This window comes from Molossus molossus, unplaced genomic scaffold, assembly GCF_014108415.1.
Source record: "Molossus molossus isolate mMolMol1 unplaced genomic scaffold, mMolMol1.p scaffold_m16_p_6, whole genome shotgun sequence".
Taxonomy (NCBI): Eukaryota; Metazoa; Chordata; class Mammalia; order Chiroptera; family Molossidae; genus Molossus; species Molossus molossus.
In genome coordinates, this window is record NW_023425399.1 from 95,295,268 (window position 1) to 95,319,295 (window position 24,028).

Sequence of the window (24,028 nt, forward strand, 5' to 3'; positions counted from 1 at the left end):
TGGAATGAGGGTGATATCCAGTAGCCTCGGAGCTGGAGCAAAACGATCGTGAACATTGCTTCTAACTCCCAAATTCGTGGATGCCTGATTTTTCTCTTTACCAGCTGCCATTTATGGAGCGAGGCCCAGAATAATGAAGTAATATCCAGGTGCAAAAAGCAAAGACCAGGAATTTGAGAATTATGAAATCATGCATTTTACTTGTTTCTTTGTCCTGTGCGGAACTGTAATCTGGAACTCCTAACCAAAATAGTACGTCACTTCAGCCGAAAGTCTGGTCTTTCAAAAGAACCAAAATAGAGCAAATAATTGTTCAAGTTAACAGGATTTTGAACATCCAAGGCCCATAAGTATACAAATTGAAGAAGTCTTCAAATTGTACAATACATTCCTGTAAGTCCAGAGTGATCATTTAAAATATACAGTAGAAAACCCTATAGAAAAAAAAAAGACAGAAAATAAAGCTTTGTTTTAGAAACAAACCCTTCACAGACCCATTCTGAAGCAGCAGAGTGTGTTTGCCGAGAGCTCGGCTAAGCGGGAGCCTCCTGGAAAGCCCCCCACCCCCCGGGTCACGAGGACACCCAGCAGGGTTTGGAGCTTCTGTGCTTCCCTGAAGACCCCATCACTCCTAGAGCAGCTTAGCCGATCCCCTGACCATGGCTGTGCGCACTCAGAGAAGCACTGAAACTCCAGGGTCTGGCTTTCTGCCTTCTGCCCCGACCCCATCCCCTCGGAGATGTCAGCCAGCACCACACTTCTCTGGAAGCTTCTCTGTCGGAGTGTAATCTTCGAAAACTACAAACTCACGTCAGAGATGCATGCAACTCTTTGGTGAGGACACGGACATAGTGAGAGAGCTGTCCCAAAGAAGAATCCGAGGAACGGGGCATCGTGGGAATGTGTCATCAGAGAAAGACCTCAAGCACGATGGCTCAGTTAGCATCCCAATGAGTAACAAAGCCGTAACCTCTGCAGTTATCTTTTCTACTGGACAGCAGTCATTTGCATCTTTCCTGGGCAAAAACCTACAAGTTATCATATTACTAGGCAGGGTCTGGGCCTTTTAATCAATAGTGGATAGCAAATCCCAAAAAGGTGCATGTCCCATAGATAGTTCATCATCACTGGGCAAGCCCATAAAATTACATAATACTCTAGGATTCCAAAAGGACAAACACCCTTCTTCTTGTCGTGTTTCTAAGTTTTGGCTCATTTTTTCTTAACACCGCTCACAGGCCATGTGGTGCTCTAGTTAAATACACATGTTCTTGCTTCAAATGGCCTATATTGAAATCTCAGGGCTGCACTTACCAGCTGGGTGATCTCAGACCTCCGTGAAAAATGGTGGAGCGCATACCACCTAGTGTAGAGGATTGTGGCGAGGAATGAATGAGATAATCCTTGTGAAAATCTTGGCAGCGTGCTAGGCCCATAGAAGGAGTTCGGCAAAGGAGTGCTATTGTTGCTGCTATTACTGCTGCTGTTGTTATTGTTACCGCTAGTTTGGCGTTCCATCCTGGGATAGTTCTCTCTCCCTCACCCACCCCTCAAGCCATCTGGACGGCTAATTCATGCTTATTCCTTAAGACAGCATCAGTGCCTTCCAACTCTGAGAAGCCTTTCCTTACACCCACTTGGAGAACCACCCCATGGCCAATGTGGATACCACATCCTCTGTGCCCCACGGCTCCCTGGAAACCCACTGATCATTGGTCTCTACACTTAATAGTGTCTGCGCTCTCATGCCCCAGCCGCAGGCTGGACTGTCCTCTCCCCTGGCTCTCAGTACTTAGCACCGAGGTGGTCAAACAATAGATAATCATCGACTGTTAGTCAAAATGTGTTGAACAACTGTTTCCGGTACAAAACCATCTGGTGCATGAAAAAGCATTCTGGTCTTTAGAGTTGAAAGGCCACGTTGTGCCTTTGTTTCCATACCGGCACCAGAAATAGCAAACCATCCCGAGAATGTTCAGCATGGAGAGCAACGTGATGGGGGGGGCCTCAGGGCCTCCAGAATCCTTTGTTCAGTAATGGCAGACCAGCTCCTGGCTAATCCACCAGGATTTCCTGGGGCAGATCGTTGTCCAGTTCAGGAGTGGGCCTGCGAGGCACGATGTATTCAATGCATGAGTGTGTATCGATTCGGAGGGGGCGGATCCTGTGTCTCACCTGGAAGTTCTATGGGATTTTCAGGATGAGCCACTCATTGTAAAGCTGGACATTGGCCTAGGCTGTACTTTAATTATTTTGTATATAATATTCTTTTGTATCTGATATTCTTTCCCAGGGCCAGCGACCATTTCCTAGTTAGGTTGTTGTCTCATTCACTAAGTCCTGAGGAGCACATAAATCCCCCAAACCTTGAGTCATATGGGATGATGATAAGAGAAGTGAAAGCCAGGAGCACTGCCCCTAAACAACATGTAATCATATTTGGGTGTCAAGAATTTCGCATCAGGTGCATAGTAGATACTCAATAAACATGTCTGGACTTGATTTAACGAATGCTTTTTCTCTCCAGAGCTGAGATTTTCGAGAAGACAAGTCTTAATGACAGGTTTGAAAGTCTGAGTCTGTGAGAAATTTAACTCAATTTATCTTCTTGAAATACTTCCTACAGATGATGCTCCCAACCTCCTCCTGCCACAGTCAGACCCTCTTAAAAACAGAGCAGTGATAATAATACATTTTATCATCTTCCCAGTGATAGTATCCTTCACCCCTCCATCCACGCCGGCGGGAGGTTTGGCTGCGGAGCCCAGCACCGGAGAGGCAGGTACGATTATTGTAATGAAGACTCCGCGCTCTGGGCCAAATGCGAGAAAGAAACCCTTCCAAACCTGCAGCTATTTCTATTAAGATACTCGTTTTATAAGGAATAAAACATTCCTTATAAATGGGAAAGAATGGAAGGAGACTTATCCAGGGGCAGATTCCATGCGGCGCAAAACGAAAGGGCAGAACTATGTTCCGATCAGTTTTGAGATAGTGGTTCGTCGGTACTTTCCATTTCTACAAGTCTAATTAGATTGTGGGTTTAATGGTGGTGAGATAATTTAGTGCAACTGAAAGCAACTGTGTTAATGAAGGGGGGAGAGGAGACAGCGCTTTGTGTTTCCTGTAATTAATAGCGAGGTTTTGAGAAACTTCTTGGTCCCAGTGAAGTTGGCACACTGAGACCAGCTGTTGAGAAGGGGGGCAAGGTCTTTCCTGCTCACTGCTGCGGAAATGGCCCCTGGCAACGTGGAAGGACTGTGTAATGACTGTCATTAAGAATGATCTTTAGTGGTCTAGGCAGGCAGGAGTCAGTCTACGAGAAAAGAGAGACAGAGAAAGAGGGGCATAGAGAAAGGAGCCGGTGAGAGGGAATGAGTACGGATTGTAGATGGACATGACAAAGAGGCAGGCAGACAGACAGACAGCGCTCACCAGCGAGCCTTCTCCATTCTACCCCGGGAGCCACTGGAGTAATACCTGCAGGGGCTCTGCTTCTGCTGCTGCTTGAACTGGGATTGACCAGACCGCATTAGAATGGACTGGAAGGGACCTCTGCCAACCCCCTCGTGTTGCAGATGAGGAAATTGAGCCTGGAAAGGATAAATGAATTACAAAATATCACCTGACTAGGAATTAGGAAACCCGGACCCCTGGCGACCACACAAATGCACAGTGGAAACTGGACTTGAAATTCAAGGATCAGGGTTATGGTAGCCCGTGGTAATTATTAATTAGTTTCCGCAGGTGAGGTACTGAGTCTGACTGACACTTCTGAGTCTCAGTTTCCTCATCAGGGAAATGGGAAAAACAACATCCGCTTTGTAGGCAGTGGTGAGGAGGACATGAAATAGCAGATCAAAACACCAATCACATATTCAAAACCATATATCACTTTTATGACCCTTCTCATGTCAAAAATGAAGTCATGTCATGTTATGATTTAATCATGTTAAGTCATAATTTAGTCATATTATGACTCAGATCATAACATCCATTAATTATCATTAGAAGTTTTATCCTCACTCCACCCTCCAAACACCCTTATCTTAGGGCACAAAAGCCCCCTACCAGTGAGAGTATTAACTGCCATACGGAGCTCATCTTACTAGAACTTCTATAAATCTTTGTTACAAATCGTCAAATGTTTTTAAGCACCTGTCACATTGATATATGTAAGTATCAGATTAGACCTGCCCTAGGGGATTTTCACACTATTTGGGAAGGCCTGACTCCAAACATGAGATGACCAAATAATATTTTAAAAATGAAGAGATTGAATAATCTCAGATGCTAACAGGGCTGTAATTCAGCAATTGACAAGTGATTAATTTCCAGCGGGAGTTTAGAAGACAGTGCGAGGAGCTGGAAAGAGAAGAGTTGAGATAGCTTCTGAGGATGAATGGAGTTCGTTCAGATGCAGGCAGAACAGAGGGGACCAGTTTACAACATCTCTGAGATAGGGGGGTGTGTGTGGAAATAATAGATGAGGCTGGACGAGAGGTTTGGGGTCCGAACATGGAGTTCCTAAAATTCTCCAGTGAGGCGTGGTGACCGTTCTGAAGGGCAGCGTTAGCCAAATAGCAGCCCTGAGCCAATAGCCGTCTGCAGTTGTATTTTGATTGGCCTGTAGAGGCTTATACATTTCTTTAAAAATTAATCAGCAGCGGGGAAATGTCAGAAGATTTACATAATAATCAAGATTTCTGGCTTTTTGAAACTGAGACTATCTGATAACTTTGAGCTCAGATTTCTACTTGCCAACAATTGATTGATACAGAATAACATTTGCCCAATAGACTGGCCATATTCTCCTTAGCTTCCCAGGTCCTCCCCCAGCTCTGCTGCCTTCCTTTGTAATCCAGACCAACTGCACTCATTGTGTTATCGGAAGCCAATAAAGGGATTTGAACCAGAGAAAATAACAAAATTCAAGCAATGTGCCGGAACACATAATCTAGCAGAAGTAACGAGGGTAATCTGTAGTAATATCTTGTATTATTTAATTATGGGATTTCGAGGGGTGGAAGAATCCTTTGAGATTGTGAAATTGAGAGAAATTTGGCTCTCTGATGCAGTCCACAGTGGAAAATGCCCAGGGAAATCCAGGTCTCATTCCTTATCTAGCTCTTTTTTTGCTTCCTTAAAGAAATATCTATTGTATGAAAGAGGCTTTGAAATAGGGTAGCCCTTGCTTAAATCCTGGAGTCCATGACTAAAATGTGTGCCCTTGGGAAAATCATTTAATCTCTGAGGTCTCAGTTTTCATCTCTGTACTGTAAGTGCTAATAATGTCCTCATGGGGTAGCTTCTCCAAAAATGCTAGTTTCTTCTTTCCCTTAATTTCCTATGAAAGCAGGAACCATGCATCTCACTTGTATAGTCTATGGTCCAATACAGAGAGTGGATGTTACCACAGTAAGCACTGAGTGAATGAATGATGGAAACCTTGTGCCCCTCCCCTTGCAAAGAATAAAGGTCAGTTTTCTCCCTTCTCCTGCACCCAGGAGTCCTAAAATGTGCCATCTGTTATTTTAGTGGTTTGTAACTCTGTTCGTTTGTGCTATGGGGTCTGCTTTTGAAAGGGACACAAGGAGGGAGCTCGCTGCTCCCGCCGCCCTGAGAGTCTCTCACCTGTTGAGGAATCCCCTTCCCCAGGAATCCTTCCATGTGCCCTCGATGCCTCTTTAGACTAAGAGAGACCAGATCGTTTTCATACAACATGAAGAAACGTGAGTTTGTGCTACCAATGGGCAGGTTCAAAAGACGGAGCACACATCCTGACGGAGGGAGTTGCAGCTGTTTGATGCTCCCAGCAATGTCTGAACAGCCTGTGTGGCCCGGACCCAGGGCCTGCCCCATAAAGATGACAGAGCTCAGAACAAAAGAGAGTAAGCCAGATATTAGCTTTAAATTCAGCAGGGGACCTAGACCAGCCTCAAGCGGTGCTCCTGGAGTTTCGGCGCTCGGAAACCCTGCTCTAAGGCACTTTCATGCCCTCCGAAACCTGAAGGTAGTTTGAGAGGATTTTCCTGCGTCGAAACCCAGTCTAGTTAGTGCCTAAATGAAAGCCACAATCCTGGTCTTTGTCTCCCGCAAGTTGCCCGAGTTAAGTGATCTGGGCTTACATATGGAAAGTTCATTCTGTTGTGTAATTAATGGGAAGCAGACTCTGGGAAGCTGATGATCCAGGCCCGTATTTATATGAGAGCATATGTCTGTGTTTTGTTTATGACTCACTCTCTTACTCCACGCATTGTAACTTGGGTTTGTTTATGCTAACTTTTCCTAGAATCCAAGCCACATGGTATATGAGCCAATAATTTATGGTCTCTAAAAGGGAAAGATGATGAATGAGCTTTTTCCTCTTAAATTGTCAAATCTTAAATTGAGGAAGGAGTATTTGCTGTCTTGAGTCTGTCCAAGCTTATATTAGGAAAAAGAAAAATAAAGGAAAGCAATAACTTTAAAAAAAAAAAAAAAAAAAAAAACTGGTATAGTGCTTAGAACTTGAATGTATAGGTATTTGCCAAGAGAGCATATGAACACGCCCCCACAATAAACCATTATAATTCTGATCCAAATGTTCAGCAATGAAAAGAGCATTCATCTCTGTGTGTGTGTGTGTGTGTGTCTCTCTCTCTCATTTTCTTTCTCTCTCTCTCATTTTTGGTGTTAGATAATTAATATATAATATCTACTTACCTTCATTTTCCAGGGAACCCATGATTTTAATCAATCTGTGGGCTTAAATGCTCAGACTGGTTTACTTAATGGAACTTAGTAAATTCCCAGCTTATTTTTATCATTGAAACGCCCCTTCGACGCAGTGGTTGGATGTCGGTCTCTATTTCTCAGTACTTCCGTGCTTTGGGGCACAGCTTAGACACCCCACACAGTTAGCGGGGCTCTGCGGAAAGCAGGGAACATCTGAAATAGGTGAGGGTCTGATTTAATTTACAGTGATTTGGAGTCCTTTCAGTACATCCTTTCATAGTTTAGACACATTCTTGACAAAGTAGACATTAAGCCTCAGTGCAGATCAAGTCACAGAGACTGATTTCAGTTCAAGTAAGTCAGCTGAGCTCTGAGCTGGTCACTAGGGGCAGGGGAATGAGTGCCCTGCACAGTGCCTGGCACAAACGGGCTCAATCAGTATATGTTCCAAGAATGAGTAAGATGGGTTAAGACATGGTCCTTGTCCCTTAAGAAAATGCAGCTTAAGTGGAGAGATAAATGGAGATCATCACCTTGATACAGGACAGACTGCCAAGCACTGTCAAGAGAACCAGGCAATACTGAGGGGACCAGAAAGATCAGTGTTGAAATGAGAGTCCTCAGATGGCGTTCAGGAAGACTACTGAATTGGAGATTTGCAAGCACCAGAGCCACACCTAGTATTGGTTTTGGTGTTTGTTTATTTTTTAATGCCAGGCCTGACTGGGGTGCAGCTAGGACCTCTACGCTCCCTCAGCCCCTCGGGAGAGTCCCTCCAAGGGATGCCTCGTGCTCTTTTTCTTGTATGTGTTGTTTTTTAAGATTTTTATTTTTAGAGAGAGAAACATCTATGTGAGAGAGAGACATCGATCTGCTGCTTCCTACGTGCCCCCTACCAGGATTGAGCCCTCACCCCAGCATGTGCTCTGACTGGGAATTAAACCAGCGACCTTTCGGTGCCTGGGATGACACCCAAACAACTGAGTCACACAGCCAGGGCCCTGGTATTTTGTTTTGTTTTGTTTTGTTTTGTTTTGTTTTGTTTTGTTTTGTTTTTTCACTAAGGCAGGCGAATTGCCTCTGGATGAAAAAAATGTAAGACTCTTTTCCCCAATTCAATATCAGATGCAATATCCTCTTTGACAGAAATAACAGAGTTGGGCACACACCTGTAGGCTACGCAAAGTTATTGTCTTTGTGGCACTTCCATCATCTACCAACTAGACACACACAAGGGTATTGAACATCTAATCAGTGGGTATAAAGTGCTTACTGCTTTTATGAAGAATGCAGGAATACTTTGTTGTATAAATTGGAATACTTTCTTTAAATAGTTTAATGAAGAGAAATTCAGTAGCATTCATTGGAGTCGCTTGAATCATGCCCAGAAGGAGTTAAAGGGATGGTCACTAACTTTGAGGGTATTTCAACCCCATAGAAATCCCTACCAGTGTGGGCACTCTGTTAGAAAACCAAATTAAGAGTCCCGACTTTCACAACAGACTAGAACACTGGACTAAAACCAGTAAAATTAAACTTTGCAGACTTAAAAAGAAGGCTTGTAGTTAAGCTCAAAAACCAGTTCCACATAGCAATGTCCATTTTGGTGGCTGTTTATATGAAAACACTTAAGGACATTTAAGGGAGTTAATTGAGCTTTCATTCAATATAAGACAACAGAGTGTTGGTGCAAAAAAAAAAAGGCTGGGTTGTTGTTTTGTTGTGTTTTTTAACATAGCCCTTATTAATAGACACATAGTACCTTTATCACAGAAATTAATCAACCCAATTTTTCTGCACTAGTCACTTTATGCTTGGAAAATCAATTCAATTCTGGGCACCAAAGTTTAAGATGAGATTTGGCAGATGGTAAAATCTCCAGAGAAGGGTGATCAAAATGGAATACAGTCTAGCATTCATCTCATATGAAATGCAGTTGAAGGAATCAAGGATGCCTTACCTAGAACAGAGAAGATTTGAAAGTATATAACCATTTTTACAGAATTATATTCATCTGGATGTAAGGGTCCTGCCAAAAAATTAAGAGATATGTCTAGAGGCACAGAACTAAGGAATGGAAAGTCAAGACAAGACTCTCATTCTTCTCATGTCTTGGTCAGTCGGTTTTCTATCAGACTGTAAACAACTAGCCCAAGTTTTTAAGTAAATAAGTACAATTGTTAAGACTAAGAAGAAAACAGAACGTGGATACTTACCATTTGATGTCATTCTCGAAGTTCTAGCATGTTCAACAAGGATTTATTTCATCCAAGCCTGAATATTAAAAACGTGAAAATTTTCATAAGGTCCTGTTTGTGACATTATTCTTTGTTCTTCTCAGTTTTTCTGTTAGGTTTTTTTTTTTTTTTTTTTTTTTGGCTGGTTTCAAAATTCCAAAAAGAGAACAAAAATACTTTCACAATCAAGTATGAACATGCATCTGTAATACTTGGAGTATTATATAAGGGATGGTATTTATGGTTAAGGATATAGCTTTGCCATATTTGAGAGGAAAAAAAAAATACAAAGAGCCCATTGAGAGGGTGTGACACACACACACACCCCAGCACCATGTGACCACCTGGCGTGCTGTGAGACTCAACAGATGTAGCGTTCAACTTTTTGGCGTAAACTACATTTCTATCCAGCCTTTCACATTGTCTAGTCAGTCTGCGGGGCTTGAGCCACGTGCGACTTCCAGAAGCCAGTGTTGACTGAAACAGACCAGGGCTAAATGGCCCTAGTATTTCTCTGTTTATGACTGCTGCCACTCACAATTCACTCCTGGCCAAAAGCCTGGGAAAACGCTGACCCTAGTAAGTGTCACCCCCAGGAAATCTCGAAGACTTGAAAGACTTCTGAGGACACATCCTATGCGGCTCCTGTTAAGGAATAAGTGCATTTTGCCTTGTAGGCAGGTGCGATCACCTCTATTGCTCATTCTCGGATCTCAGAGCTCTCTCCCTTCACCCCACTTTCTCAGGTCTGCCCAAGTCTTGTGACCTTTCTTAGAGGTTCCTCCAGCAAACTAGCAGTGTTCACTCAGCTCAGGTTCTCTCTGGAGATAAGTTACCACTGCCTTTGTCTGGCCAAAGCCAGCCGTGGTTTGTCCAAAACCCAACTCATGAAATGACTGGTATTATTTTTTCATGGTGAGAGGTCAGGGATTCTCAAATCCTAAAGACAGGCCCTCAGGACTGCCTAACCAAATACAGGAGGACAGCAACAAATTCTAGTCCAGAACCTCTCCATGGGCAGGACACTCTTTTGACTGCCTTGGAAATGCCTACAATTTAATCAGAGGTGCTCTTCAGAATATAAAGATTAATGATATCCAGGCTTTGGTCTCTAGGAGTTTACAACCTGAAGCAATGCAGCAGGAAATATTAATTCAGCATCTAGTATGACAAAGAAATTGTATTCTTTGTTATGAGGGGAATGAAGAAGAACATGACTGTATGTCTTCAAGAAGATCTAGGATTAAATACTGAGTTAATAAAGTTGTCAGGACTTTAGAAAAAGAAAGGAAAACTTTAACGTAGTCAAATATTATGTGCTGATATCACTAACATAATTTCGAAGCATTACCCCATGTAAATATATATTCAGAATATATGCACTCATCTTTTAAAAAATGAACTTTAAAAGGTTAAGATAAATCTGAAATAAATATCTTAAAATAATTTTAAATTTCATTGACCTTTATATTTTTAATGAAACAAAAACGTTATCATCAACATTTTATACTAATTTTAATATTGTTTTGGGGAGGGCCAAGTGATTTAGTTTGAATACTTTTTTTTAAAAAAAACTTGTTTTTTAAATACATAGTAAAGCAATTTGGAGGACTGATTCTGAATTTAGTTTATTTCAATACAGATCTTGTAGGTTAAAGGGATATTTTACTTATACATAGATCCAAAAGGAAAGGGGCATCATTTTGCTTAATACTATTTTTTAAATCCTATCCATCAAGTAAGCAAAGGTTTTTGTTGAAATTTGGCTAACCAACTTTCTTATTGATACACAAATGCTCTTGCATATCAAAAGGAATTAAATTTTTTAGCAGGTTCGAATCTCTGAAACTCATCATTTGGAAGTTAACTCTATTTACAAGATATTTTAATTTGCAGATTTAAAGGATTTTTGTATCACTTCTGGCAACAACATTGTCAAACAACAGAAACATTTTCAATCAGTTTCAAAGATGCTATCTCCAGATTGTGTTTCTTTCTAAAGGCAATTCCTTTATCGCCCATTTTATCCTAAAAGGACATTAAGTTTTTTGTTTTTTAACAGCTGCTAGGTAATATTACTGACAGCACAGAAAAGGTGAGAACTTTTAGAACTCTTTTTTTGTACAAGAAAATTGCCGAAATTTATCATTCAAAATGACAACTCTTACGCAATTTGCTGAGATAACCAATAAAACTCTGTGTGGTATATCGCGTATGTCATGGGTATTCCTGATCTCATTACAAAGTAATTTGAATTTTTTTTCTCTTTAAAGATTTTAATATTCTAAAATAGGCCATGGAGGCTGACCTGCTGTAGCATTTAGATTGGAGGACATGACAACACCCTGAAAGTAACAAACTGATGGGATGCCTGTCAACTACCTGAATGCGCGTGGCCCCTTCTTTCCCCAGAACCCCATGCCTGACCTTGACAGGTGACCCTTCATCTGATGTGCGGCCCAAAGGGGCTCACCGTTGCTCCATTTACTGAGCATTAGAATGCTTCACTTAGTTCTTTAGATAAAATATGAATAATAAAAGTAAGGAACATTGATATGTTTTTCTTGCAGCCCAGCAGAGAGTTTTGCTTCCTTCTTGGGGAATGTGCACCCCATCTGGAGGTTATCGACTTAAAGCAGGATCAGATTTGGAGAGGCAGAGAACAGGGGAGCAGTGTGGACAAGATGGCAGGGGCAGGAGAGTACAGGGCGAGCTAGAATCCCTGACCCAGAAGATCGAGGGGAGGCAGACACCGGTGTGCTGGCCTCTGTCACTTCAGAATGTGCACACCTGCGCATGCACAGGCACACCCACTGCTTCACCTCTCCGTCCGCCAGACTGCCCGCCTCCCTCCCTCCCTTCACTTGTGGGGAATGGGAGCAAAACAGAGACGAGGGGTCAGCACGCCTTCGCAGCAGAAAGATGCTCTTGGTCAACAAACCCCTAAGAGGAATCTGTTGTTTCATGGCCAAGCAGTCACTGTGCCTCAGACAAGCTAGTCATCGTTTCACAAAACCCCAAACCATATCAAGATGACTTTAGGAACAGAATGGAAGCACCTGTGTATTGTGACACATCTCCTGACCCTGCAAACCCTTCATTCTGAATGCTCGCTTCTGAACTAGAAAGCAGTACTCTAGTACTTGTGCTGATGACCAGCAAGATGGGCCCTGCCTTGCCGAGGCATCACCACCAGAGGCAACTGGCCATCTTTTTCAGAAGCACTTTTAAGGCCAGGAATGTAGAAGGTTAATTTAAATTCTGAGGAAGAAGGGAGAACGTCCGCATGCCAAGGCAAGTGGCTTCATACATCCCATTAAAAAATTAACAGCAGCAAGGAAAACAAGGGATCATTTCTGAGTTCAATATAAATACGAAGTGCAAAAAATGCACAACTCACAGGGGAGAACATTAAGCAGTCAAATGCCCTCGGGCTCGTATTGGCCGACTTTGTACCACCTACCAGTTCAGGTATGGCTGCATGAATGCCCTGTGCCGGGGAGAAAAGACAGGGCCTTTGCCTTCAAGAATCTTCCAGCCTGGATCAGCATACAGTGCGGTTCATGCCTCACTCTCGGCCTTGACTGAGGCAGGTGGTATTCCATCCTGGTCATCCTGGACGGCACCTCAACTCAAGACAGCTCAACAGCCCCAGAATGATTCCACCTCCCCTAGGGATCGTCGAACAGTAAGAAAACTTATGATGAGTCTAATGTGCCTCCCTCTCTGGCCCACCCACAGATTCTTTGTAAAGCTAGAATGTGACTTACACACACGCAAGGGACAGTCTCCAAACTATTAGCACCTATTTTTTAGACACCTTCTGCGAAACTGAGCCTTGTGAGCCCTGATCTTGCTGTACATGTGCTACATCTGTAGTCAGTGTGCGAAGAACGGCCACATGCAGTCTTTGGGTGTCATAAAACACATGGCGGAAGAAATGAGAGCTGATGGCCCAGTCCTCTGATAACGGGAGCGAAGAAAAAGAAAATCTAGATCTAGACCAAAACCAATTTTAAGTCCAGGAAAGGGTCCAGAATGATTTGCATTGCAGTTAAATGAATTTGCATTTTGCCTTGGCTGCTCATAATTATTTTTTTAAAACTGACAAAGAACAGGCAAGATATAGGACAATTAGAGGAAGGACAGCAAATATGGAATCAATCTTGCTGCAGGAGCCCAGAAATTACTGTCTAATAATGAAACAATTTGAAGGGAGAAAAATCTGAAAACATTTAGAGGGACAGTACGATCATAAGCAATAAGGAGAAAGATTTGTGAACATCAAACCCTACCAGATCCAAAGTCCTCCCCCTAAGTAGGATTTCAAAATTATTAGATGAAATAAAAGTTATAGATAGCTACCTCACACTTGGCAAGGCAGTCTATAAGGAGGATAGGAAAGAATTATAGCCATCTTTGCATCGAGAGGAGAACTTGGAGAGCATGTAGTCTAACCATCCAGTGTAATAGATGAAGAAAAAGAGATCCAGAGAGGCTGAGAGGTTTGCCCTGGTCCAATTTGCTTTCCAGCTACACCTGAATGAAGTCCTTCCTGGTACTCTGCTCTCTGCTTCTGTTCACACACAGGGTAACAGTCAGTCTTATTTCATCGATACTTCCTCTTACCTCCTCCCTTCCCCATTATTTTGAAGCCAGTCCAGATTATATTTTATGTTTTCATCTATAAATATTTTAGTATGTACTTCAAAAAAGGTAGGTGCTTTAAAAAAGCATGGCCCCAATGCAATTATGACAGCTAAGAAAATTAACAATAATTGTATAATACCGTAGAATGCTCACATGGTACACAAATCTCGATGCATTCATGAACTATGATCTCTTTCGACAGTTTGTTTAAATTGGTATCCAAAGTGGTCCTTTTATCTCTTAAGTCTCCCTTAATTTACACCGCTACCCCTCTCCCCGACCTGTCTCTCCTTGCGTCTTATTTGTTGAAGTCACTGCATGATTTGCCTGGAGATTCCCACCGTCTCTCTGTGTTTTACTAAATGAATCTCATTGGGTTCCCTGATTCGCAATGCTTAGGTCTAGAGCTGAGCTGCCCGACATGGTGGATACTAGCCACAGGTAGCTATTTACATTAAAATTAAATGGAAAACTCAGTTTCCCAGTCACACTGGCCACATTTCAGGTGCTCAGTAGCTACATGTGACTAGTGGCTACCATGTGGGATAATACAGATGTAGAAAATTTCCACCAGTAAAGAAAATCCTACTGGACGACACTACCCTAGAGATGTAATAAAATCCCACGAGGCAGCTGCAGAGAAAAGAGATACTGAAATCTCATCCACCCAGTGTTTGACCCACAGCTGGGCTCCGTCACTTTAACCTCCACATCTGGACACTGGAAATGAAATAAAAATGGAAGGAACCTCTGTGTTTTTTAATCTATATAAATGGCATACTTACAAATACTTTTGGTTTGTTTGTTTGTTTTTTATTCAACCTTTTTGTTTAGATTTAACCTTGACGATATATTTATTTGTACCTTATTCCTTTTAACAGAGGTGTCACATTCCATTGTTTGTATCACAATTGGTCAGTTATCCTTTTAATTCACAGTGAGATTGTTTACAATCTTTAGAGCTTCAAGGACCATCCTTGTACGTCCTTGGCCTCCTGTTACAATGAGTAGAGGCGGCACCCTGGACATGGACTCCCTGAGGCATGGAGCATGCCCACCTTCAACTCTGGTAGCTGTTGCCCAGTCACGCTGCAAAACATTCTGGCAGCTGACACTCCCACCACCCATGTACAGTGTTCCCACCACCCACGTAGTGTTCCCACTCTCTCGCATCAGCGCCATTCAGAAGTTGCAGATTTCAACTTTTACCAATGGGGTTCATGCAATATAAGTGTGGATACAGGCACGGGAAGGAAGAGAATGGAACCGAGAAGAGCAGCCCTGACTTAGCTGAATCTGTAAAAAAAAAAAAAAGAAAGAAAAGAAAAAGCATAGATGGTGCAAAGTTAACATTTATTAAATGCGAATGGTGGGTGCAAAGGAGTTGGTTAGGATATTTTTAGTACTGTTTGGTAGGTTTACACTACTCGGAATAAATTTTTATTCCATAATCATTCTGCAGTGCAAGGGTTTAAAAAATATGCCGTGATAACAAATTATTGAATCTAGTATTATCTGCGAGGTTCCTTTTGTTTGTTTGTTTTTGGCATTTCATGCTAAAAAGAAGACACTTGACAGAATCCAATGGTTATCATTGCCCCAAATGATCTCCCGCTCATGGATTTTTGCGGTCCAGCTGTATCCAGTCAAATGTTGCCAACTAATTGCCCAAAATGAGTTGCTTTGAACGTGCATGCTGTATTCTATATCACATAGCATTTCCTCCTCTGTGGGTGATTGAAACTAAAAAGAGGGTAAAGTTAAAATGGCATCTGTATTTGGAATAAAGCCAGAAGCCTTGTGGAGTATTTCTGACTAGTTTTCATTTACTTAGGAACTGTGTGGACAAGGTAAATTGCTTGGCTCTGGCGTGGAGGCCCGCTAACTTACTGTCACTGAGTTTGCAGTGGTTGTTTTGAAAAGCCAAACTAGAACTCTTTTAGAGAAGAATGTGGCTCTAAGGCAGCAGTGATTAGTGCGATTCGTCAGTCCAGAAACAATTTTTACATCCTTTCCATGCATGAAACCATGTGATGCCCCATAAGGGACATAAAGACCAATAGAAGTCGGTCCCTGCATCTGAGAATTTACAGTCAAGCAACCTGTCCCTTTTACAACACTAACTGCAAAAAAAATGTTTATTTTTTAGTCAGAAGCTCACTCTGGCTTTATTCTATTTTGATCTTTATAACTTATTTTAAAGATTGTTCAGTAGTTTTTGGTTGCTCAGTAAGTCTCGCAATGACCTTTGGCTAAAAGCATTAACGTTGTGACCTGTTCTGTGGAACTCAGAGCCTCCCACTCCACAAAGCTAGTGGTGTAAATAACTTCAAATGAAAGGCTCCTGGAGATCTGTGTTGGGCACTGCATGCGAGAGAAATGGGGTAAAGCAGGGGAAAGAATGAAGTGGGAATGCCCAGGAATAAGTGAGAGTGGTATCCATGTTTCAGCATTTTTTTTCTCATTTCTCTTAAGATATTTATTCCACTTCCCCACTAGTCGTTGAAAAAATTGGGGATAACACGATAAACCGTGATGCTAAAATGAAACATTTCCTTTTAGGCCTGCGGCGTTTAGTAAGGTCAACATCTTCTACCCTACATCTGGGCTTCTTTGGGGTTGAGCATGTGGTAAACTATAGCAGCAAAGAACTAAGTGAAGACACGCGTCTTACGTTTATAAATGGCCAGAGGGAGTGGCCAGCGTGGACTGGGGTATGTGTGAGTGCTTCTGTGTGTGTGTGCGTGTGTGTGTGTGTGTGTGTACACACACAAAGGCACATGTGTGTCTTGTGAACAACACGAGAGAAGGAACAACCAAAAGGAGGAAACTCGGCTCACGTCTTGAAGCTATTCACACTTTATTGTGTCTGAACTTCAAAATGAAGCAGTTCTGAAGGCTATTTAGAGGTGCTAGTTCAGGACTTCCTGAGACTAGAAGTTTGGCTCATAAACTAGAGAAGCATCTGGCCACCAGGACATGAAAAGAGCTCTTTGCAGGCAATAGCCTGGTAGCGGGAGTGTAAACGACGCAGAAACACCTGGCTGAGACTTCCCTTCAGGGCCCCAGAGGATGAACTAGGGAAGAAGGGCCTGGTCAAGTGGACATCACCAGGCGACTTGACAAGTCCACAAATTTGGGGAAGAGGGGAAGAGAATCAGAGAGATGGTAGGGTATCACCCCAAATAGAGTATCCCAGAAAATAATCATTCCTCTGTCCGTGGAGGGAGGTTAGGAGTAAAACAGGTTCAGTTACATATTCCAGTTCAGGTCAACCTCTTTTTGGAGGTTGACAGACAGACGGTACATGTGAATGATCCGTACTTTCAAGTACATATCAAGATATGGAGGGCTGCTTGTCATTCTCTTCATTCAACATTTTCTACAAAAAGAGAAAGTATGACCTAATGCTAAATTGAATCAGATTAAATGTCAAAGGCTCATAAAAAATAAAAGCTGAAGTAGGAAAATTTATATTGTACCTCTGACATTGACGCCCTAGTGGATCTCCCTAGTGGCTGTTCCCAGATCTTAAAAATGGGAACTAGACTATTTCCTGGATTGTTGTGAATATTGAAATCATATAAATAGACATGGTTGTTGGACATGAGATATTTAATCAACACTTATTTTTATTATTTTTAATTTTAGAAAAAGGGCAGAAGAAATATTGATACTGTCATAGCCATAGCATGAATGCTTCCCAGTCTCCACCGCCAAATGCAATGCCAGGTGTCACTGAAAAGGCCGAGTTTAAGACCGCGGCATCCTGTGATCAGTTTCTTCTCTCTTCCCCCTGCAGCCAGCTCCTCCCTGAAGAAACGCTTCAAGAGGCGGGAGATCGAAGCCATCCAGTGCGAGGTGCGGAAGATGTGCAGCTACACCAAGATTCTGTCTACCAAGAAGAACCTGGACCACGTGAACAAGATCCTGAAGGCCAAGCGGCTGCAGAGACAATCAAAGACAGGCAACAACTTCGTCAAGAAGAGGAGAGGGCGTCCCCGAAAGCAGCCCACCCAGTTCGATGAGGACTCCAGAGACCAAATGCCGGTGCTGGAAAAATGCATCGACCTGCCCAGCAAGAGGGGGCAGAAGCCCAGTCTGAGCCCCCTGGTGCTGGAGCCCGCCGCCAGCCAAGACACCATCATGGCCACCATCGAGGCGGTCATCCACATGGCCCGCGAGGCGCCGCCCCTGCCCCCGCCGCCCCCGCCCCTGCCGCCGCCGCCGCCCCCGCCCCCGCAGCCACCCCCGCCCCTGCCCAAGGCCCCCAGAGGAGGCGGGAAGAGGAAACACAAACAGCAGCCTGCGGCCCAGCCCCCGCAGCCACCCCCACAGCAGCCCCTTCCCCAGGAAGAGGAGGTCAAGGCCAAAAGGCAGCGGAAATCCCGAGGGAGTGAGAGTGATGTCCTTCCCTAGGGTGGGCCTGGGCATCCGGACCTGGGGCTGGGGGAACTGGCGCATTGGAAGTCCCCCGCTGCAGGGACACCCCTGCCCTTCTCTCCAGAAGCTGGGCGGGCAGAATCGGGCCAGATGACCGGGCTGAGCCATCGGTAGCTCTTGGTAAAGCAAAGCAGGGGGGATGCCTTCCAAAGAAGTTTGTGCTTTACTGCAGTTCCCAGCCCAGCGGCACTTCGCATGGCTAGATCCTGGGCAGGCGAGCGAGCAGAAGACCCACCGAGGAGGAGGCCGCGGGCTGTGCTCTCGGCCACCTGACCTGCAGCCAAGGTGCGCCCTTGATGCCCTTACGTTTGCTGGCCAGGAAAATGGAAAGGGAAACACCCTCAATTAGGAAACATTCCAAGAGCAGAAAAGCTGCAGATTTCTCAACTGGCTTTGTTATAACCCACTTCCATTTAATTGGCTTTTGTTTCTTTTGGTTTTTCAAGCTCGGCTAGGCTTTGGGTACCAACATTGTCTTCAGGTGACCTGAATCTTTCCGTTAACGATACAGTTTCTCAGATGGACTCATGTCATCAGAAGGTGGAATTCTAGTGATAGGCAACCTTAGACTTGCATTCATATTCTTCTGTATGCCTCCTCTATCACACATACCCTGATATTTAGCATTGTCTGTTCCTCCTTTCCCCTTGCCCATTAGGTACTTCCATATACCTTTTCATTAACGTACTTGGCTGCCTTCTTTTCCTTGGTACACACCGAAATAATGTAAACCTTACCTGTGTTGTGACGTTCACCCTTGGCATGCTGTCCCAAGGAACTTGGCTTTGAATCCCAATCATACTCAGTATTGATAGAGCCTTTTAAATAAGTGATTTAGAGCACCTGAGGATATGTTGACCCAGGTGTCAACCAGGTTATTTTTATATTTAAAACATATCATCAGAAAATAGGCAGAATAAGAGGGTTTTAATACCCCAAAACAAATGTAATAACCAACAAATCACCAAAAACTGAAACCCCAGACACCAGAAAGACTAAGTGTTTAGCAATGCCTTGGTATGTGATTTTTTTTTTTTTTCATACAAATAACTATCATAGGTCATGGGAAAAAAGGAAACAAAAAGACAATAGAAGAATTTCATTATCTCTTAATAATTATTTCTTAAAAGCAAATGGGAGTAAGTGTTCTTATCTGAAAAAAAGAAAAAGAAAAAGAAAATGCTCCAAGGGTATCACCCCTCCAATTGTGTCAAGCCACCTTGGACAAAATATCCAAATTGTGGTTGCCTTAATAAACTAAAACATTTTTGTACATAATGTAATTATAAATCTATCAGTCTGCATGGATGCAAACTGTGTGTGACAAATCGTCTTTTAAATGGTCAATTTCAACTGTACATTTCTCATCCAAGTTGTACTCTAGTCATGGGTTTAGCGTGGACAGATATGCCATCTCTATTATTCATTTCCACAGCCCAAGGAAAACATGATAAGAAGACTCAGAACGAGTATGTAGTCATTCCATTGCCGTAGATGTTTTCTAAAAGTCGGATGTGGAAATTTCACATGAATATTTTTAATTTCCTCCCTCCCTCCTCCCCTTCCCTTCCCGAAGACATCAAACACCTGGCATGGTAGATTATAAAAAGAGACACTGAGAGACAATTAAATTTTCTAATGGGAACTAGAATATCTGGTTTGCCTCTAAGTTAACTTTCTTTACAGGAAATTGGTACTGGCGGGAAATTGTATTATCACTTCAGAACACAACCTTATTTCCTTAGAGACATGGATTTTTTGTTGGGAACAGAAGAGAATAGAGAGGAGGTATCTAGGGGAGTGAATTTTAAGATTCCAAGTTAATATGCTGACAAACATCAGTGCTCTGTCATGGTGCCAACAGTTGGTTGAAATTACCCACAGGGTCCTCTGTCCTGAACTGCCACCGTGGATTTCCCATCATTTGCTGCCCACTAGGTCAGTCACGTTTAATCCTGGCAATATGTAAGTTTAAAGGAACACATTCTCCTGTCCTTTAACACTTGTATCATAGACACTCAGTTTGTGACCCTGGTTGACCTTTGGCATTTCACACAAGTTGAACAGCAAAATCAAACTAGCCACTTTCAGTTTGTCATTCCCGAGCCTCGGAGTGGTTCCAAAGTCACCGGAGAGGAAGTTTTATATTAGCCCCACTCACCCCACCATTGTTATGAAAGAACAACCATTTCCATTCCAGTTAAGCCATAAAGAGGTTCCTCTCCTGTTGGATTTTGAAAATCATTTTCTTCATTCTTTCTTTTGCCTTTCTCCGCCCCCCTCAACCAAGCCTGTGAGCAGAGAACATCTTCCTCCAGAAGAGAATGAGCCGACACTCTAAGCTGCTTAAAGAAAGACCCAAAGCTTAATTAACTTTAACCTCTAGTAAGTGAGAAATTTTAAATAACTTTGGAATTTTTAAACCAATGAAAAGTATTCCAAGAGAGATGCAACAGAGTTGCAACTTACACATAAATTCAGTTCTTCAGTTGTCATGGGAGCTAAATGCAAATCCTCTACGTTTACGACCCTAAGAATAGATTGGGACACTGCAGTGGACCCAACTAAGACAAACTAAACAGCTGTTTAGTCACCGGCACAGCTGGCTCCACCACCCAGGTTCTCCCTCAGTATCACAGGTTACTTGTTGTTTGCTTTGCTTTCCATTAACATATCTCATCTGTGCAACCATTTCCTTATGTTCTAACCAACCCCTTTCCATTCGCCTCCCTCTCCTGTCCTGGCTCAACACTAGACTAGTCTGGATTCATGTCTTGTTGGTTGGTTGGAGACCAGATCTCCTGATCTGGATGGTGGAGGTCTCTAGCCACCCAACTCTGCCTTCCATGGCTGTATTTTTATGTAGAGAAGATGCCATTTGGGGTGCACGGGACTCTATAAACAGCTCCACAAAGTATTTCATAATAAAATCCCCTGGTTTTCTCTTTCTTTTCTGGAAAAGTTGCCGTCAGCAGGCAGGAGTAAACCTACTTCGAGGAAGTCTGATTAGGCGTGAGCAAAGACTAAAGTCAGGATATGAAAACCTCTTTGAAGGCGATTATAGGTCTTGATCCACCTTCCTAGGTGACTGGGGAGCCACTGGGTTTTCAACCCCTCATCTCGAATGAGAGGAACAGAAGTTTCACTTCCTCTAATGGTGTGGCTCTGGTTACCACCCATGGAAGACAGGTCCAAGGAAAGGGAGCATGTCAGGGGCTGGTTTGTGACTTGGCAGGACCGGAACTCAACAGCCACTGACTGCCCAGAGTAGGTGCCAAGGCTGACAGAGGATTCGCATGTTAACTTGGCTGCTGTCTGGAGTGGGAGGCCGTCTGCATCTTCGATGGCAATCAGAATCTGTGTCCCACCTATTGCTGGGTCTGTAAATATGATAAGTGGCGGCAGAATTCTACTATAAGGTGATGTACTACATGCAGATCATAAAGGATTTGGGTTTTAGGACTCAAGTAGAAAATTCCACTCTTACAGCTTATTACCCAACAATATCCAGATAATGAGCTTTTGGAGAATATTTTTTTTTTCCCTACCACTAGGAAGATGTACCTGGGAACTGTGTAAAGTCTATACATATCTTTCCAAAGCCTTTAAATGCCAACTGTAGCATGGAGAGGGGGTGGCAGAAGCCGAAATGCCTCAAAAGCCATGTAAGTGTTACATTGCAGGATTTTCAGTCCTCGTTCTGTAAAAGTAGATAAATATAGACATTACTCTCAACACTACCCTGTAGTATCACCATGGTCCAAATGCCAGAGCTTACAGATAATGTCATCACAGTGCCTAGAAACTCGAACTGTAATATAGCGTAGCATTTTCTTGGTGTTTTTTCAAGTTTCTTTCTACAATGCAAGGCTCCCCCTGCTTCTTGTTTCTTGGAGAGTTTGCCCCACTGATGAGTCAGCCTTCCTTGCTGGTCTCAGTCACGTGGGGAACAGTCTTAGAAGCACATATCAACCAAGGAAGAAACTTCCTGGATATCGATTGCCCACTCGCCCAGGTAAAACAGACACTAAAAGGGGTGGAATGGAAAAGAGCTGCCACTGGTCAACACAAAAGGGCAGTTCCAACCTAGGTTGGCATCTTTTTCTTCCTTTTTAAAAAAAAAAAAAAAAAAAATCTATTTCTTAAATAATAATAAAAATGCACATGATGTGTTAAATATGTATATATCTATTTCAAAAGGAAAAAAAATGGGGCACAAGATTGTCTTACAAGTCGTGCTGGCTAATTTTTAGTTTGTATTCATAAGTGGTTTTTAAAAGCCTTTTTTAAAGTGTAATTTGCATGTTCTACTTTGATTGTATGTAAACATATTTTAGAACAAAAAAATGTATTTGTATTTTATTGAATATAGAGGCAAGAAAAATTGTACATTGTTTGAAACGTTCTTTTTGTAACAGTTTTTATTCATAAAGCATTTTTGTACATTTAAAATGCACATGGACTTGCTGTTATTTGAGGCGTAGATACAGCTGGCATGCTTTACTGTCATGCTCCTCCATGGTCTTAGATGTTGGGTTTTAAACATTTTTTCTAAAAGAAAGCTCAGTCTTTTTCGCTACCAGATCAGGTTAGCACAGTATAGAGCACTTAACTATTAAAAAAGAAGAAAAAAAAAAAAAAAAAGTTAATCCTATTCATATGTTATTCATTGTGTGAAATTAAAGACATTCAATTCAGTCTACCATGAGTTGTGAATTCTTTTGTTTTCTTTCCCATCTGGTTCACATCGCTGAGGAGTTTACGAGCATTGGAAGGTCTAGAATCATTGAGAGAATTCTAACCAAACCTTTGCCTTTGTGTACGACTCTGGGAATACATTGTGGGCGGGATTTGAGTCTGATTTGCTGGGTTACCTTCAGAAGATACCACACCTGGACGTAGAGCCAATGCTGATTCAAAGAACCAGCCAGTCTTCTGCTGAAAGCATTGAAAATGTATTTGTAAAATGTTGGAGACCCATCCTGTCCTCAATTTTTAGAAGAACATTGCAGATGATGATCAAGCCTTCTTAATATCCCAAGATGTCAGATTTCTGAAGGCTGGACCCCTGGCTGGACTTCAGGTTTGACTGGCATGATAGGGAAGGCTATTTAATTCACCACAGAAAGTTCCTCCTGGCCTATCCATGGTGGACCAGTCTGGGCTAGCCCCTCAGGGCAATGCCAGGAACACACAAGAATTTACAGAGGAGGCTTGAGAAACACGAGTCAGCAATTCTAAGCAGAATGTGGCATGTAGTTAGAGTGCTGGGGTCTCAGAAGAAGGGTTGAATCCCCAAACTGGACTCCGCTCTTTCTGTTCGAATCTTTATACTCAAAAGTAAATTTCAAAAGAGTCATTTGTTTGGGAGGTTTTTTGTTTGTTTTTTGTTAATCCTCATCCAAGGATATTTTTTCATTGATTTTTAGAGTGAGAGGGAGGGAGAGAGAGAAACATCGATGTGAGAGAGATACATTGATTGGTTGCCTCCCGCATGACCTCGACCAGGGCCGGAAATCAAACCTGCAACCCAGGTGTGTGCCCTTGACCAGAAATCGAACCCGAGATCCTTCAGTCCATGGGCCAATGCTCTAACCGCTGAGCCAAACTGGCCAGGGCATCCAAAGCCTTTTTGAAAGTGTCATTTGCATGTTCTACTTTGAGAATATGTAAACATACATACATTTATATATTTTTAGCTTTTTTTTTTATCTTCTCATCTGCCTCTTCCAAAAGCCAACAAGGTAAGTAGGAAATGTTCTGAGTAGCTTCCTCACCGTGACATTTGTTATGACTTTCGGTATTTGCACATCCGCAGTGGAGTAATGGAAGTCTGGTGGAAAGAACGGAAGTCTTCGAGAGGAGATTATTGGGGCAGCCTCAGGATGGTCGGAGCACTGTAGCTTTAGGTAGCCTTTTGAGATGGAGATAATTTAGTCAGCAACCTCAAACACAGGAGAATTCGCCGTCTTTTCCCTGTC

At 42.7% G+C, this 24,028-nt stretch overlaps 1 protein-coding gene across 1 annotated transcript in view; it reads left to right on the forward strand.

Moving 5' to 3' along the window:
• The window catches only part of SETBP1 (SET binding protein 1), a 354,570-nt gene extending 335,492 nt beyond the window's left edge, over positions 1-19,078 (forward strand). Inside the window, exon 6 of the mRNA XM_036245217.1 lies at positions 17,407-19,078. Coding sequence (XP_036101110.1) covers positions 17,407-18,023 — 617 coding nt within the window. The 3' untranslated portion in view covers positions 18,024-19,078. The remainder of the gene's footprint in view (positions 1-17,406) is intronic.
• Positions 19,079-24,028: the final 4,950 nt, after the last annotated feature.